The sequence below is a fragment of the Passer montanus genome, unplaced genomic scaffold (genome assembly GCF_014805655.1).
Source record: "Passer montanus isolate IOZ18808 unplaced genomic scaffold, ASM1480565v1 scaffold259, whole genome shotgun sequence".
NCBI classification, from domain to species: domain Eukaryota; kingdom Metazoa; phylum Chordata; class Aves; order Passeriformes; family Passeridae; genus Passer; species Passer montanus.
In genome coordinates, this window is record NW_024367250.1 from 55,145 (window position 1) to 70,975 (window position 15,831).

At 48.4% G+C, this 15,831-nt stretch overlaps 1 protein-coding gene across 1 annotated transcript in view; it reads left to right on the forward strand.

The window, feature by feature from the left end:
* The window catches only part of LOC120503462 (collagen alpha-1(VII) chain-like), a 102,289-nt gene that overhangs the window by 24,961 nt on the left and 61,497 nt on the right, over positions 1-15,831 (forward strand). The window contains exons 12-27 of the mRNA XM_039711952.1: positions 654-800; positions 1,385-1,504; positions 2,110-2,268; positions 4,152-4,280; positions 4,682-4,831; positions 5,594-5,731; positions 6,131-6,277; positions 6,978-7,097; positions 9,238-9,384; positions 9,520-9,708; positions 10,130-10,269; positions 11,521-11,644; positions 12,834-12,977; positions 14,367-14,557; positions 15,001-15,069; positions 15,681-15,761. Coding sequence (XP_039567886.1) covers positions 654-800; positions 1,385-1,504; positions 2,110-2,268; positions 4,152-4,280; positions 4,682-4,831; positions 5,594-5,731; positions 6,131-6,277; positions 6,978-7,097; positions 9,238-9,384; positions 9,520-9,708; positions 10,130-10,269; positions 11,521-11,644; positions 12,834-12,977; positions 14,367-14,557; positions 15,001-15,069; positions 15,681-15,761 — 2,195 coding nt within the window. The remainder of the gene's footprint in view (positions 1-653; positions 801-1,384; positions 1,505-2,109; positions 2,269-4,151; positions 4,281-4,681; positions 4,832-5,593; positions 5,732-6,130; positions 6,278-6,977; positions 7,098-9,237; positions 9,385-9,519; positions 9,709-10,129; positions 10,270-11,520; positions 11,645-12,833; positions 12,978-14,366; positions 14,558-15,000; positions 15,070-15,680; positions 15,762-15,831) is intronic.

The following is a 15,831-nucleotide window of genomic DNA, read 5'->3' on the forward strand; positions in this document are numbered from 1 at the left end:
GACATGAGCTGAGCCAGGGGACATGGGTTATAGCAGGGGACATGGGCTGAGCCTGAGGACACGGGCCAGGGGACACGAACTGAGCCTGGGGACATGGGTTACACCAGAGGACACGGGCTGAGCCTGGGGACATGGGACACAGCACATGGGCTGAGCCAGGGGACATGGGTTATAGCAGGGGACACGGGCTGAGCCAGGGGACACAGGACAGGGGACACGGGCTGAGCCAGGGGACACGGGCTGAGCCAGAGGGCATGGGCTAAACCAGGGGACACGGGCTGAGCCTGGGGACACGAGCTGAGCCTCGGGACACAGGCTGAGCCTGGGGACACGAGCTGAGCCTGGGGACACGGGCTGAGCCAGAGGGCATGGGCTAAACCAGGGGACACGGGCTGAGACTGGGGACACAGGACAGGGGACACGGGCTAAACCAGGGGACACGGGCTGAGTCTGGGGACACGAGCTGAGCCTCGGGACATGGGCTGAGTCTGGGGACACGGGACAGGGGACACGGACTGAGCCAGGGGACATGGGATGAGCCAGGGGACATGGGATGAGCCAGGGGACACAGACACAGGACACGGGCTGAGCCAGGGGACACGGGCTGAGCCAGGGGACACGGGCTGAGCCAGGGGACACCGTTTCCTTCACAGAGGGCAGCATCCAGGACGTGACCCTGGGCAGCTCCTACAGCTACTACATGATCCAGGGGCTGGAGCCGGGCGTGGAGCACACGGTGACCATCAACCCCATCTTTGGGGACATCGAGGGGCCGGTGGTGGCTGGCAAAGCCACCACGGGTGAGTGTCCTGCAGCAGGGGGGGCATTCAGCCCATGCAGACATGGGGGGTGCTGGCACAGAGGTGGTGTCACTTCTGTCACTTCTCTGCGTTGTTGGGTTTTTGTCACATTCATATTTTCTGGAAAAATCCCTTTGCCCAGGATTTCTCTCCTGGGAAGCTGAGAAGCCTCAGAGAAAAAGGAAAACAATTTTATCTCATTTGCTTCTCCTGTGTTTTGCTGCTTTGGAATGTGGTTTGGAGATTTTTTATCCAACAAGTGTTTCATGTGAATTGTTTTTACCTATTAACCAATCAGAAGCCAAGCTGTATGAAACTCTGGAGGAGAGAGTCACAACTTTTTCATTGTTATCTTTTTGCCTTCTGTCTGAATCCTTTCTCTAGTCTTTAGTATATTTTAGTATAGTGTTATTTAATATAATATAAATCATAAAATGATAAATTAGCCTTTTAAAAACATAGAGTCAGCTTCCTTCCTTTCCTTCCAACATTGGGGAGCCCAGAAAATACCAAAATACCGCAGGTTTGGGGAGCTCTTTGATGTTGGGACCTCGATGGAACTGGGCAACTCTTCTCTCCTGCAGTGGCATCCAGCACTGTCCAGATGCTGAAAGTGAGCGAGATTTCCATCAACAGCCTCCTGGTGTCCTGGGATTCCGTCATGGGAGCCACCGGGTACAGGGTGGCCTGGGGTCCGACACCAGGTGAGACCCATCTCTGCTCTCCCTGGAACGGGAGAACCTCAGGAATGGTGGGAGTAGGGCAGGTCCAGCTCATGAACTGCTCCAAGCAGCCTCTCCCACAATTCCAGAGCGTGAACTGAAGCCAGGGATTATTCCTGGCCCTGAGGTACCGTCCTGGCCCCAGCCCCACACAGAGTGAGGCCCCAGGAAGGAGACAGGGAGCATTCCCAGATTCCTGTGGTCCCTGATTTGGATTCAGTTCCTCTCAGCTGGTTTGGATCATTTAGGGGTTAAAATTCCAAAATAATTAACCACAGGAAAGCTCTCCCTTGCCCCGGTGAACTCATGGAATCCCAGCATCACTGAGGCTGGAGAAGACCTCCAAGTCCAAGCTGTGCCCAATCCCCACCTCGTGATGGAAGTGCCACATCCAGTTGGGCACCTTTAGGGATGGGCACTCCAAACCTCCCTGGGCAGCCCCTTCCAATGCCTGACCACCCTTTCCATGGGGAAATTCCTCCTGAATTGTCCTGGAGCAGCAGAGGGAACGCGGTAGATTTCCCAGGATGCAGCAGAGCTGCTCTCCAGACTCTTTCTCCTCTTGTGTTCTATTTTCTCTTCCAAAGAATTCGTTGGCAAGGACCGTCCCCGTCACCTGGCCCTCGGCAAGGCGGTGACATCCCACCAGCTCCGCAGCCTGGCCCCGGACACCGAGTACGTGATTTCTGTGTCCGTGCTCTTCGGCTCTGGGGAGGGCCCCGGGATCACCACCTCGGCCAGGACAGGTGGGTGCGGGTGGCATGGTGGAGGAGCTGCTACAGAGCGTAACCTCTGTGTATGTGGTTCAACCTTGTGTAACTCTGTAGCTACTACATACAGAACGTAACCTCTGTGTATGTGGTTCAACCTTGTGTAACTCTGTAGCTACTACAGAGTGTAACCTCTGTGTATGTGGTTCAACCTTGTGTAACTCTGTAGCTGCTACATACAGAACGTAACCTCTGTGGATCTGGTTCGACCTCGTGTGTCCCTGACTGGGGCCGTTCCTGTGCTCTGGGCTTGGGAAAAGCTTCAGATTTGTAAGAACCTAGTTTGGTTGAGGTTGGAAGGGTTGAAACGCTTGGAAGGGCTGGGAGAGTTGGAAGGGTTGGAAGAGTTGGAAAGTTTGGAAGGGTTGGAAAGTTTGGAAGAGATGGAAGGTTTAGAAGAATTGGAAGGATTGGAAAAGTTGGAAGGGTTAGAAAGTTTGGAAGGGTTGGAAGAATTGGAAGGTTTGGAAGAGTTGGAAGGGTTAGAAAGTTTGGAAGAGTTGGAAGGGTTGGAAGAGTTGGAAGAGATGGAAGGTTTGGAAGAATTGGAAGGATTGGAAGAGTTGGAAGGGTTAGAAAGTTTGGAAGAGTTGGAAGGGTTGGAAGAGTTGGAAGAGATAGAAGGTTTGGAAGAATTGGAAGGTCTGGAAAGTTTGGAAGGGCTGGAAAGTTTGGAAGGTTGGAAGGGTTGGAAGAGTTGGAAGAGTTGGAAGACTTGGAAGGGCTGGAAAGTTTGGAAGGTTGGAAGGTTTGGAAGATTTGGAAGGGTTGGAAGGTTTGGAAGAGTTGGAAGGTTTGGAAAGTTTGGATACATTGGAAGAGGTGGAAGGTTGGGAAGGGTTGGAAGCCCATCTTGTTTCAACACCTTCCACTATCCCAGCTCGCTCCAAGTCCCATCCAACGTGGTCCTGGATGCTTGCAGGAGAGGAGCAGCCACAACTTCTCTGGGAAACCTGTGCCAGGGCCTCCCCACTCTCAAAGCCAGGAATTCCTTCCCAAAATCCAACCTCCACCTGCTCTCGTTGATTTTAAAGCCACTCTCCCTTATCCAAAGTGCCTCCCCAGTGGTGAAGTGCCCAATCTGCACTCACTGAGCTTCCAGGTATCCCAAATTTCACACCAATATTGTCCTCAACATTATTAGAATCCATCTGCAAAAAAATCTGAAGAATAGGAAATCTGGGTAAAATCTACTGTAAGAAAGCCTAGGAAGATGAAGAGGGTGGAACATCCTACTGCATTCCTTTTTGCTTGGTGTTAAGGGCTGTCCCTTTCCTCAAAGAATTCCATAATTCCAAAGGAATCCTTCTGGGAGATCAGACCCCCTGGACAAGGGGCAGCAGGTGCAAATCCTGTGTAAAATAGGGAAAGTTGATGGACAAACCTTGTCCCTGTCTCTCAAACTTCTGCTGCCCTGGGGGTTGGGAAGAGGCAGCATCACTGATCCAAAAGCAGAGGTAGGATTCTTGGAAGAGATTCCAAAGTGGCAGCAGGTGACTGGAAATCCTGGAATACCAAATGGAGAAAGTGGTCTGGCCCTTGTGAGGAGGAGAACAGGGAATATTCTGCAGCTGTGAGAGTTATGGGTGAGTGTTTCACCTGGGGAACTGGGATATGGATCTCCTGGCTCCAGGGATCCCTGAACTGCCTGGCCTGGCCTTGCTCCCACTGGATCTGGGCAGAACGTGCTCCTTGATGACCTCAAGGAGTGGTGTCCCTCCAGGTGAGATTGAGGAGACATCAAGGATAAGCAAAGACACCATTTTTAACCCTTCAATACAATTTTGACTCATTAACGTGTCAATGATGAGCCTTTGGGCAGGAGTCAGGACGCTCCTGATGTTGTCCCCATCCTGCAGCTCCTCTGGGATCTGTCTCCAACTTCAAGGTGACGTCCCACACCAGCACCAGCCTGTCCTTGGCCTGGAGTGCCACAGCCGCTGCCACCAAATTCAAACTCAGCTGGAGCCCCGTGGGAGCAGGAAAAGGTGAGCAGGGAGAGCACATTCCAGGCACCTTCCCAAATTCCTGACCCGCTCCTGGGGGGTAGGAAAGAGATCCCACAGCTGGGAAACTTGGTCCTGTTGTAGTTCCTTCCTCCTCTGTTTTCATGGTTTTATTTGTGGAGATAATCCCCAGAGCTCTGGGACAGCGGTGGAGCAATTTCCTTTGGAGGAAAGGACATTCCAGGCACCTTCCCAAATTCCTGACCCGCTCCTGGGGGGTAGGAAAGAGATCCCACAGCTGGGAAACTTGGTCCCGTTGTAGTGCCTTCCTCCTCTGTTTTCATGGTTTTATTTATGGAGATAATCCCCAGAGCTCTGGGACAGCGATTTCCTTTGGAGGAAGGAAGTCAGCTCCAGGCTCTGAAATATTCCCGTTTTTCCAGGAAAGCAGGTTGCCAGGACTCGGTACCTGGGCAGCAGAGTGTTGGCTCATCGGATTGACCACCTGGTGCCCAACACCCTGTACAGGGTCAGCGTCCGGGCTGTGTTCAGCAGGACCGAGGGGCCCGAGGTGGTCCTGACTCACCACACGGGTAAGTCCTGCTGGAAAACCCTCCTTCAGTTGGGAGGCAAAGCTTGGATTGCTCTTGGGCGTGGGATTGGCTCAGTTGGTCATAAAACCACCAAAGTTTTGGGTTCAATCCTCGTGTTCATCCATTTAAGAGCTGGGCTCCGTGATCCTGGTGGATCAAGCTGAGGATGTCCTGTGGATGGTGGAGGCATCAGCAGCCCTCACTGCTGGTGGCAATAATCCATGGCGGTTCCCATGGGAGGGAGTGGACACGTCCTTCTGGCACATTGGACAATCCTGGATTTATCAACACAATTCCCGGAGTTTTTTATCCACAACCACCTTGGGAATGCAGGAACCTCTCTGCAGGCACCAGCCAGGGTCACTCACCAGCCTGCACTCTTGAGGTTTTGGGAATTCCTTGGATTGTGGCTCTGCCTCTTCCAACATGGAGCTCTGGCTCCTTTCCGTGTCTTCTTCTCCTGAGTCCATCTCAATGAGTTTTTAGTGGAATTTGAAGATGTGTCTGGATGATCCATCCTCTCCTGGAGTTCTTTTCGTGTCCCTCTGTGTGTCACCAGTTTGGTGTGGGTGGTGAGAGATGTGGATGAGATTCCTCAGCTTGGATTCCATGGATCCATTAGGAATTTCAGCCTGGAATCCTGGATAATGTTTGGGAAGTAGATATTGAACGAATGCCCAAATTTTTCTCCTCCACCACAGCTTGGAGCCACGGTGCTGCGCTGGGACTGAGCTGAAATCTTATCCTGGTTCATTTTTCCAGCTCCTTCTGGAGATTCCAACCCCATCCCGACCGTCCAGGACCTGAGGGTTACCGACACTGCTGTCAACACTTTGAAGCTGGCTTGGAAAAGGCTTCCTGGGATAAGTCACTACAAGATATCCTGGGAGCCATCCAATGGTGAGAATCCCAATCCTTGGTCAGGGAACACAAGGAACCCACAAAAACGGGGAGTTTGGCTCAGGAAATTCCTTTTTCCATGGGTGGTTGGGGTAGGTGGGGACTTCAGTGTCTACAGGAACAGGTTGAGCTCCTCTAAACAAGCCCTGAGCTAAGCTTTAGTCTCTAACCAAGGATATAAATATAGCTGGGATTTAGGAATTCCAAGAATTAGGTTCCTTTCCACATTTGTGACCGGATCTCTCCGCTGCCTGTGCCTCAGTTTCCCCGTGGGCAAAATGAGTCCCTAACTCTCCTCCCTGGCCAGGTCCTGTCAGGTGTGTGTGAAGCTGCTGTAACAATGACTGTTGCACTTCCCTTTCGTGGACGCCACGGGTTTTTTGGGATATCTCCTGTCAGGTGACTCGGAATCCTCCCAGCTGGTCCCGGCGGAGGCCGTTTCCTTCGCGATTCCCAAACTGAAGGACAACACCACCTACACCATCTCCGTGTCTGCAGTGGGAATGGGGCAGGAGGGAAACCCCACGGTCCTCACGGCCAAAACCTGTGAGTATGGGATTCATGGATTGGGATGAGAGCATCTCCATGGGGGAGTGAAAGAAAAAGAGCAGTTTGGGCTGATGGACACATTATTCCCGGAATTCCAGAATGTTTTGGGTTGGAAGGGCCTTGAAGATCATCCGCTTCCAACACCATCCGTAGACCATGTTGGTCCAAGCCCCATCCAACCCGGCCTTGTTTCTTCTCAGATCCCACAAAAACCAGACATTGACCCTTTCTTATTATTACCAAGGAATGTTGGGATTTCCCTGTCTTCCCCTGCCAATAATTCCCATTTTTGTGGCACATTATCTTGGAATTTCGTCTTTATGCAATATCTTGACCTTTTCCAGCAGGTAAAGGCCAACATCCCTCATGAGTTGTGCCAAAACGGGCAGGTTTGGGATCAAACAGAGGAGAAAGTCAGGGATGTGGAGCCAACGATGGGATTTCAGGGAGCACCTGGGAAAAAAAAATACAGGAAAAACTTCATTACCCATCCCAAAAACTCATGTTTCAGTCAGTTTAAAGTCCAGACTGGAAGACCTGACAAAATTTCCCCCAATTCCCACCAAATGAGAACCTGGTCGGATTCAGCTTCTTGGAAAACACCTGAAATGCTGGAGGAACTCCTTCTTCTCACCAGAATTGTGGAATTTGGGAGGCAAAAATGTCCCCTAAGCTTTGTCCCTTGCTTTTCCAACAGTGGAGTTGCCCAAAGTGATGGAATTCACCGTGCAGGAGGCCACGGATTCCAGCATTTTGTTGTCCTGGAATTCTGTTCCTGGAGCATCCCTGTATTTACTGACGTGGGGATTGTCCTCAGGTAATGTTTGGTGTGGGAAGGAAACCCTGATCCATCTCCTGAGCTCCCCTGGGTCCTGTTTAGCAGGAGAACCCTGGGGGTTTCCATGGGTTCCTTCATCTCAGCTTCTCCATTTGGCTGAAAAAGAGGGGAAAAAATGGGAACTGGAGGAGGATCACAAAATGTCCCATTTGGCCATTATGGAAAATCCTTGGAGGAAGAAAAAAAGGAGGGGTGGGAGTAGCTCAGGAAAAAGGAATTTTGGCATTATCTCTGTCCCTTCCTGTCCATCAAATCCACCAAAAAAAGGTGGATTTTTGTCATCCTTGAAACCTCATTTTTATCTGTTTCAAATCTCTGCTCTGCTGTGAAGGGCTTTGAAAAATTCCTTAATCATTCCTCACCATTCATTTTCCCAATTGATTCGGCTTTTCAGGATTTGCCCTTTTAAACCATCAACTCCATGATTTTTTCCTGGATTGGACTAAAATCCTCTTTGAATTTGGAGTTGCCCTTTTAGACCACCAACTCCATGATTTTTTCCTGGATTGGACTAAAATCCTCTTTGAATTTGGAGTTTCCCATCCTTTGCCTTCAACCACAAACTTTTTTCTAGGTTCAGTTCATGTCCCAAGTCAATAAAGAACAAAATCCAGTGGAATTCCCTGTGCTCCCTGCCGTGCTTTAGAGCTACCAGGAGCTTTATTTTTTTTTTAATTCCAAAGATATTTCAGGATTGGCAGCTCCATACTTGCCGGTTTTATCACTCAGGATGAACCATCCCATGACAGCAGCATTTTTTTGGGATAAATATTACGAAAAAGTGGTTTGGGAACAGAACCTTTGGATCTCTGGGGTGATTTTAGTGATCCAAAGCAACTGTTCCCCTTCCTGTGCTGTGCTGTTCAAATATTGATCTGGAAGGACTCAGAAATCCCTGATTTCAGAGTAGTCAGGGAATCAGGAATGGATAATCCCGTGTCTGACAGTCCCCCCGTGCCCTCCCTCCATCGATCCGGCTGGAATGGGTTCATAAATATTGATTTCCCATCACCAGCAGATGAATCCTGACCCCACTTCTCCACAGGATAAAATCTACACTCCTGAGTGAGTAATTCCAGTTTTTCCTGGTTCATTATCCTGACTGCCAACTTTGGTGTGCAAAAGCAATTAAAAATTTCATCCATATTTTTTGTCTTGGTTCATTTTCCTCCACACAACTTGATTTTTTTTCCTAAATAAAACGTTGTTTTATTACACATTTCCCTTGCTCCTTTTTAAGCCCATTTAATGCCCTTTTCCCTGCTCATTCCATCCAGCCTGTCCCATAAAAATTTGGATCCCTTTCTTTTCCACCTGGGATCATTTTTACCTGTGGATCAGACAAAATAAACCAATTATGGCTATTTTGACTCGACTTCCCAAAAAGAGGGAAGCACAAGAGTTTAAGTCAAATTTCAAGAGGGATTTTACTATTTTATTTAAAGAAGGAAAACCTCCCTTACAAAAATTTTTGTGGAGAATTGAGAACAGCAAACTGGATTTGATCTTTTCCAATTTTAATTCTATGAGTTGATGACAGTAGAGCAGATTATTTGCACTGATTTTATTTCTTACCATACAAACTGAGCTTTCTCGGTGATTTTTTGAAGTAAAATGTTATTTCAGAATAAAAATTTGAACAGTGTCAATTTAATCATTTATTATTTCTAAAGTAAAGCACTTAGGAAATGTCAATCATTATTATGACAACTTTTCCTATCATTATTTTAAATCAAAACTATGAATTGTGTGCAAACAAATTTCTCAGTCAAGTCTGATTTTATTTTTCATCAAACTTTCCATTCATTCCCAGAAAAGAATCTTATTTCTATCTATAAGAACCACATAGATAGAAATTGCTCTCTCAGCCTTGAGCACCACTTGCACCAAATTCCCTAAATTTTTGCATAAATTCCAAATTTTCAGTGCACAAAATCAACCTAATTTCATCTGGTTTAGGACCTGACCATTGCAACAATTTGTAAATTATTTGCTTTTGCCTCTTCTCCGAATCCTGGGAATCATCCCCGAATTCGTGTTTGCCGACAGTGATGCCACAAAAATGGGAATTACTCTGAGTTTTTCTGGCTCTCAGTCGTGTTCCTCCTGTTTTCCACAGCTCCCACCTTTTCCCAGGAATTCTTACCAGCAACTTCCCGATCCTATCGAGTGACAGGGCTGAGCTCCAAGGAAATGTATTTGTTTTCCATAAAACCAAAGTTTGGAGACTCTGTGGGACCGGAGACGACGCTCCTTGGACAAACCGGTATGAAGGATGGAGAGCTGGATTTTCCAGGGAAAACTGCTCTTGAGGCTGATTTTTGGGGTTTATACCCTTTTTCTCTTTGCTGGAGAAGCTAAAAGAGGTTTAAAATTCACTTTTTCTCTTTGGGTCCTACAGCAGGAGCTCCCAGGGAGCCACAAACTGCTCCAGTGGCTCCTGCACCGTTGGATATGAGGAAATCTCCATCTGGATCTCCCAGCAGTGTGGGGACCACTCCTCTCCCAGTGCCCACCAGTACAAAACTCCCAGAGCCCCCAGTGTGGACCAGCACGGTGTCGGCACCACTCACAACCCTGCCTGGGCCAAGTGAGTGTGGGGATGATGATGATGATGATGTAGAAATAGTCAAAGCTCAGAGACCAAGATCTTCCCTGATCCAAAGCTCAGAGACCAAGATCCTCTCTGATCCAAAGCTTAGAGACCGAGATCTTCCCTGATCCAAAGCTCAGAGACCAAGATCTTATCTGATCCCAGGAGCTAAAACTTAATTTTAAGCTAAAACTTAACTAAGGCCTTAATTCCCTGCATAACGAGAGTGGACAGTGTCAGGGAAGGCCCAAACCCCATAAATGCGGTGAAGGCCTCAGCACTGCCCTGAGGGGTGAAGGAGCTGCTGCTCACCCCAAAATTGAGGTTTGGGGTTTGTTTTGGTGCTCTGCGCACACAAAACCCCAGGACTGTGCTTTAGGACCCCTCAGCTTACGGAACTCCTCTCTTCCCTCTGCAGTTTGTGGGACGCTCAAGGCAGACGTTGGGTTCCTGGTGGATGAATCTTCAAGTATCGGCCAGAGCAACTTCAATAAAGTGAAGGATTTCCTCTTCCGGATCGTCTCCTATTTCCCCAAGATTGGGCCTGAAGGGACACAGGCAAGATTTCCTTATTCCATTTCCTGAAGTTTTTTTTTTCCTGGAGCAGAGTCCACCCAGGAGTTGTGGAGCAGAAAGGCCAGGGAAAGACCAGTGTGGAACAAAAAAGACAGGAATTAAAGTCTCCTCAATGTCAACTTTCCTATTTGGATAGATTTCCATTTCTTGGTTATTTTTCCAAGACTGAATCATCAGGAATAAAGCAAATTCCACACCTGAAATGCTGTCTAGGTTAGCCCAGAGATCTCTTGGGTGCTTATTCCCCTCTCAGATCCCATTTCTGACCCCATCCAGAGTGGGGAATTGTTGGAAATCCAGAGTGGGGAATGATGGGAGATCCAGAGTGGGAATGGTGGGAAATCTAGAGGGAGAATGGTTGGAAGTCCAGGTTGGGGAATCCAGGTTGGGGAATGGTTGGGAATCCAGGTTGGGGAATGGTTGGGAATCCAGGTTGGGGAATGGTTGGGAATCCAGAGTGGGGAATGGTTGGGAATCCAGAGTGGGGAATGGTTGGAAATCCAGAGTGGGGAATGATGGGAGATCCAGAGTGGGAATGGTGGGAAATCTAGAGGGAGAATGGTTGGGAATCCAGAGTGGGGAATGGTTGGGAATCCAGAGTGGGGAATGGTTGGGAATCCAGAGTGGGGAATGGTTGGAAGTCCAGGTTGGGGAATGGTTGGGAATCCAGAGTGGGGAATGGTTGGTAATCTAGAGGGAGAATGGTTGGTAATCTAGAGGGAGAATGGTTGGGAATCCAGAGCTGAGATGGTTGGGAATCCAGAGTGGGAATGGTTTGAAATCCAGGTGTGGATCCAAGTGGGAATTGCAGGGTGTCCCAGCAGCTCCCTCCTCCACCAAACAGAGAAGCAAAGCCCCAGGTTGTGATGGGAATCACCTCCATGACAAATGAAGCCTGAAGGATTTAATGACAGCAAAGCCAATGGGAAGACTCAGTTCCTCATTTATTTGGGGTCATTTATTCAATTTAAATTAGGAAGGGGGAGTTATGGAGCTCGGTTTAAGTTGAGCAGGAAATGGGAATTTCTTGGACTCTACTTGGAGGTGAATGATGAAGTTACCCTGGGTCAACAAATAACTCTGGGAACATAAAAATTTTTATTTAGGTGAGGATCTGACTCCCTTTTCTCAGAAAATTCAACCTCCTCCCATTCCCAATGCACCACGCTCTGTCTCGAGTCAGTCTGTCCCGATTCCTGTGGATTTGGGGATTTTAATCCCTGTTTTTGGCAGGTTGCTGTTGCTCAGTACAGCGAGGAGCCCAGGGCAGCTTTTCACTTCAACCAACACCGCGACCGCAACGGAGCCCTCGGAGCCATCAGAGGGCTGAGCTACACCGGAGGCAACACCAAAACAGGTCTGAGAGGGGGCGTGGACACCTGGGATGATCCTTCTGGCCCAGGACAGAACCTGGAAGCCAAAGAAAATATTTCTCTGTGTGGTTTGGAGCCATTTCCTTGGTGGGAGCATTGTGGTCAAAGTAATTTTAAATTTGAGAACGGATTAAATTGGATTTTCAGGAGTGGTTTTTCCAACCACTTGGTGCTTTATCCATGTCCTGGTTTTCCCCTGGGTTTCACTCATTATTTTATGATTTTGCCTGCACTTGGGGGAGGTTTTTACACCATAAACATGAGGATGGCTGATTTGAAGCATTCCTGCATCCCTGAAATCCAGATGTTTTGTCTCATTTAAAAAGCTCAGAGAGGATTGACACTTTCCATGTGCTCATTCCCAGCTGGACACTGGGAATACCTGGTTCCCTGAAGAAACACAAACAGGAATGATAAATTAAAGATGATTAATTTTTATTTAATCATTTAGCCCTGTTGGTTGGAAGCTGGTGCCAGTAACTCCAAGATTTGATCCCCCTATGGACCATTCAGGAATTGGAGTTGATGATCCTTGTGGATCTTTTCCAACTTGGAATATTCTGTTGTTTTGTGATTTTTCAATGAATTCTTCACATTTGAGGCACCGCAATCCCTCATCCTGCCTCAGTGGTATTGGACAGGAGCATAAAAAAACAGGAAAAGTCAAAATACAGGAATTTTCATGGGATTGCTTAGGGAAAGAAGGCATGGAATTGGTCAGGCTGGAAATTCCTGGCTAACTTTGCCTTTTTTTACTCTTTTTATGGAGTTTGTGTCCATAAGGACATTTTACTCCATGTAGAAATCTTTCCAGAGTGTTTTGGAGCTTCTTGACCACTTCAATCTGTAGGAGATTTCTTTGTGGAACTTTCTTGGTCATTCCAAAGACATTTGGAAATAGGAATTCTGTGGATTTTATTCCAGAAGTGTAAAAAGAGTGTTTCAATTTTCTGAATATTTTGTCTCCCCTTTCCCAAAACTATCTGCTGATACCACCAGAACCATTCCAGCTAAAATGATTTCCTGGTGTTATCCTCCAAAAGACGTTGTCCCATACCCAGGGCTTTCCACTTTCGAGGAGTTCGCTTCATCCTCCACCCATGGAAGAAGATCCAGAGTCCAAACCTGTGGAATTAATCCAGACTCTCACCCGGTCTCTCCCTGTCTGCTCAGGCCGTGCCATATCCTACGTGCTAAAGGAATTATTCCAGCCCTCCAGAGGGATGAGACCGGGTTTTCCTCACATCCTGGTGCTCGTGACCGATGGACAATCCCAGGATGACGTGGTGTCCCCAGCCAGAGCAGCCCATGCCTTGGGTAGGAGTTCCCACTTGTGTTTCCCTCCGTTCTCCATGAATTTCCAGGGGTTTGAGGGTTCCCACTTGTGTTTCCCTCCGTTCTCCATGAATTTCCAGGGGTTTGAGGTTACCCAGTTGGGTTCCCCATGGTTCTCCATGAATTTCCAGGGGTTTGAGGTTGCCCAGTTGGGTTCCCCATGGTTCTCCATGAATTTCCAGAGGGTTGATGTTGCCCAGTTGTGTTTCCCTCAGTTCTCCATGAATTTCCAGAGGGTTGAGGTTGTCCCATTGTGTTTCCCTCGGTTCTCCATGAATTTCCAGAGGGTTGAGGCTACCCCGTTTGGTTTCCCTTGGTTCTCCGTGAATTTTCAGGAGGTTGATGTTGCCCCATTTTTTTAGCCACGGTTCTCCATGAATTTCCAGAGGGTTGAGGTTACCCAGTTGTGTTTACCTCAGTTCTCCATGAATTTCCAGGGGTTTGAGGTTGCCCAGTTGGGTTCCCCATGGTTGTCCATGAATTTCCAGGGGATTGATGTTGCCCTGTTTTGTTTCCATGGTTCTCCATGGATTTCCAGAGGGTTGATGTGCCCAGTTGTGTATCCCTTGGTTCTCCATGAATTTCCAGAGGGTTTGAGGCTGCCCTGTTGAGTTTCCCTTTGTTCTCCATTAATTTCCAGGGCTTTGAGGTTGCCCAGTTGGGTTCCCCATGGTTCTCCATGAATTTCCAGGAGATTGATGTTTCCCTATTTTGTTTCCATGGTTCTCCATGAATTTCCAGAGGGTTGAGGTTGTCCCATTGTGTTTCCTTCAGTTCTCCATGAATTTCCAGAGGGTTGATGTTTCCCTATTTTTTTTCCATGATTCTCCATTAATTTCCAGAGGGTTGAGGTTGCCCGGTCGCGTTTCCCTTTGTTCTCCATGAATTTCCAGGGGTTTGAGGCTGCCCAGTTGGGTTCCCCATGGTTGTCCATGAATTTCCAGGAGATTGATGTTGCCCTGTTTTGTTTCCGTGGTTCTCCATTAATTTCCAGAGGGTTGAGGTTGCTCAGTTGTGTTTCCCTCAGTTCTCCATGGATTTCCAGAGGGTTGAGGTTGTCCCATTGTGTTTCCCTCAGTTCTCCATGGATTTCCAGAGGGTAGAGGTTGTCCCATTGTGTTTCCCATGGTTCTCCATGAATTTCCAGGAGGCTGAGGGAGGTGCCCCGTGTGAGGAGTCACTTTGAGGGCACTGTTGGTTCCTTCCCTCCTTCATCCTTTCTCTTTTCTCTCCCCACCTTGCCCTGGTTTGCTGTAACTCACACCCACTTCTCTGTGGGTTCCACCTGATCCCACCAGAGGTTTTTGCCAGGAAGGGGTCTGGAAACTCTGATCCCAGGGATGAGGAGTGGTGGGATCCATGTCATTCCAGGGCTCCGTGTCATTGCTGTGGGGGTGTCAGGAGCTGACCCCATGGAGCTCCACAGGATCCTGCTGCAGCAGAACCCCCAGAACGTCTTCTACGTCAGCACCTTCGATGACTTCCCCCAAATCCTCCAAGAGCTGATAGAAGCCATTTGTTCTGATCCTCAGCTTCCAGGAACCCAAATCCCACCAGAAAAGGTGAGTTCCTACTCCTGGGAGTAAATCCTGCTTGCAGCGGGTCAGGCACAAGGAAAATCTTCCCTGAGGGAAGTTTCAGAGCAGAGTCTGAGTGGATTTAGGACACTGTGTCCCATCCTGACCTCACTGTGCAGCCCTGAACAGCCAAACCTTTGAAATCCAGAGAGTGGAATTGGGGAAGTCTGGATAGAGCTGGGAACATTTTGGTGGATAAAGCCACTGCAGAACACTTAGATATATTAAAAATTCACATTATAAATTCATAGGAATAGACTTTAAATGCCTGAGAATTCTCCAGGGTGATCAGCTTTTCTTTTCCCTTTTTTTTTTTGCCTAAGCCAAGGAATGTTTTAGTCTGTGTTTCCCGGTCACTCCGGTTTATTTGCCATCCTTTGGTGGATATTAATTCCCTGATAATTTTCTTTTTCTCTTTTTCATTGAAGAGCTCCAGGGGCTCAGCTGCTCACAGGGGTTATGACCCCCACACCATGAAGGGAGAGAAAGGGGAGCGGGTGAGTCACGGAATATTTTCAGTTGGAAGGGACCCACATGGATCATCGAGTCCAGCTCTTAGAGGAATGGCCCCACAGCATGATCCACTTGGATAATTAATATCATGGAATGGTTTGGGTTGGTAGGGACTTAAAAAATCATCCAGTTCCAACCTCGACACCTTCCACTATCCCGGGTTACTCTGTCCAACCTGGCCTTGGACACTTCCAGGGGTGGGACAGCCACAGCTTCTCTGGGAATTCCATTCCAGTGCCTCCCCACCCTCCCAGCCAGGAATTCCTTCCAATATCCCATCCATCCCTGCCCTCTGGCAGTAAATACAACCAAATTATTGTCAAAGAAGAGTTCGAGCAAAGAATCACCCTCAGATCTTTTCTGTTGGCGTTCTGCTCCTCCTACTCCACGCTGGCTTTGAAAATCCAGGGAAAGGGACCTGCTCTGGAATTTGGGAATCCATTAATTTCCAGAGGGTTGAGGTTGTCCCATTGTGTTTTCCCTTGGTTCTCCATGAATTTCCAGAGGGTTGAGGTGTTAGGGTGCTGCCTGAAGCTGTTTGGGTTTGCAGGTCTGAGGTCATTCCCCCCCCCGCTGTTCTTTCCCACATTTTTAGGGTCTCCCTGGGAAGGATGGCATTCCCGGGCTTCCGGGCAGGCCGGGCCGGCCGGGTCCTCCAGGTCCACCTGGAATCATGGTATGGATTGGTTCTAACAAACTTTTCCAAACTTTTCCACTTTTCCAGAGAAAAGTGACCAGTATCCCTC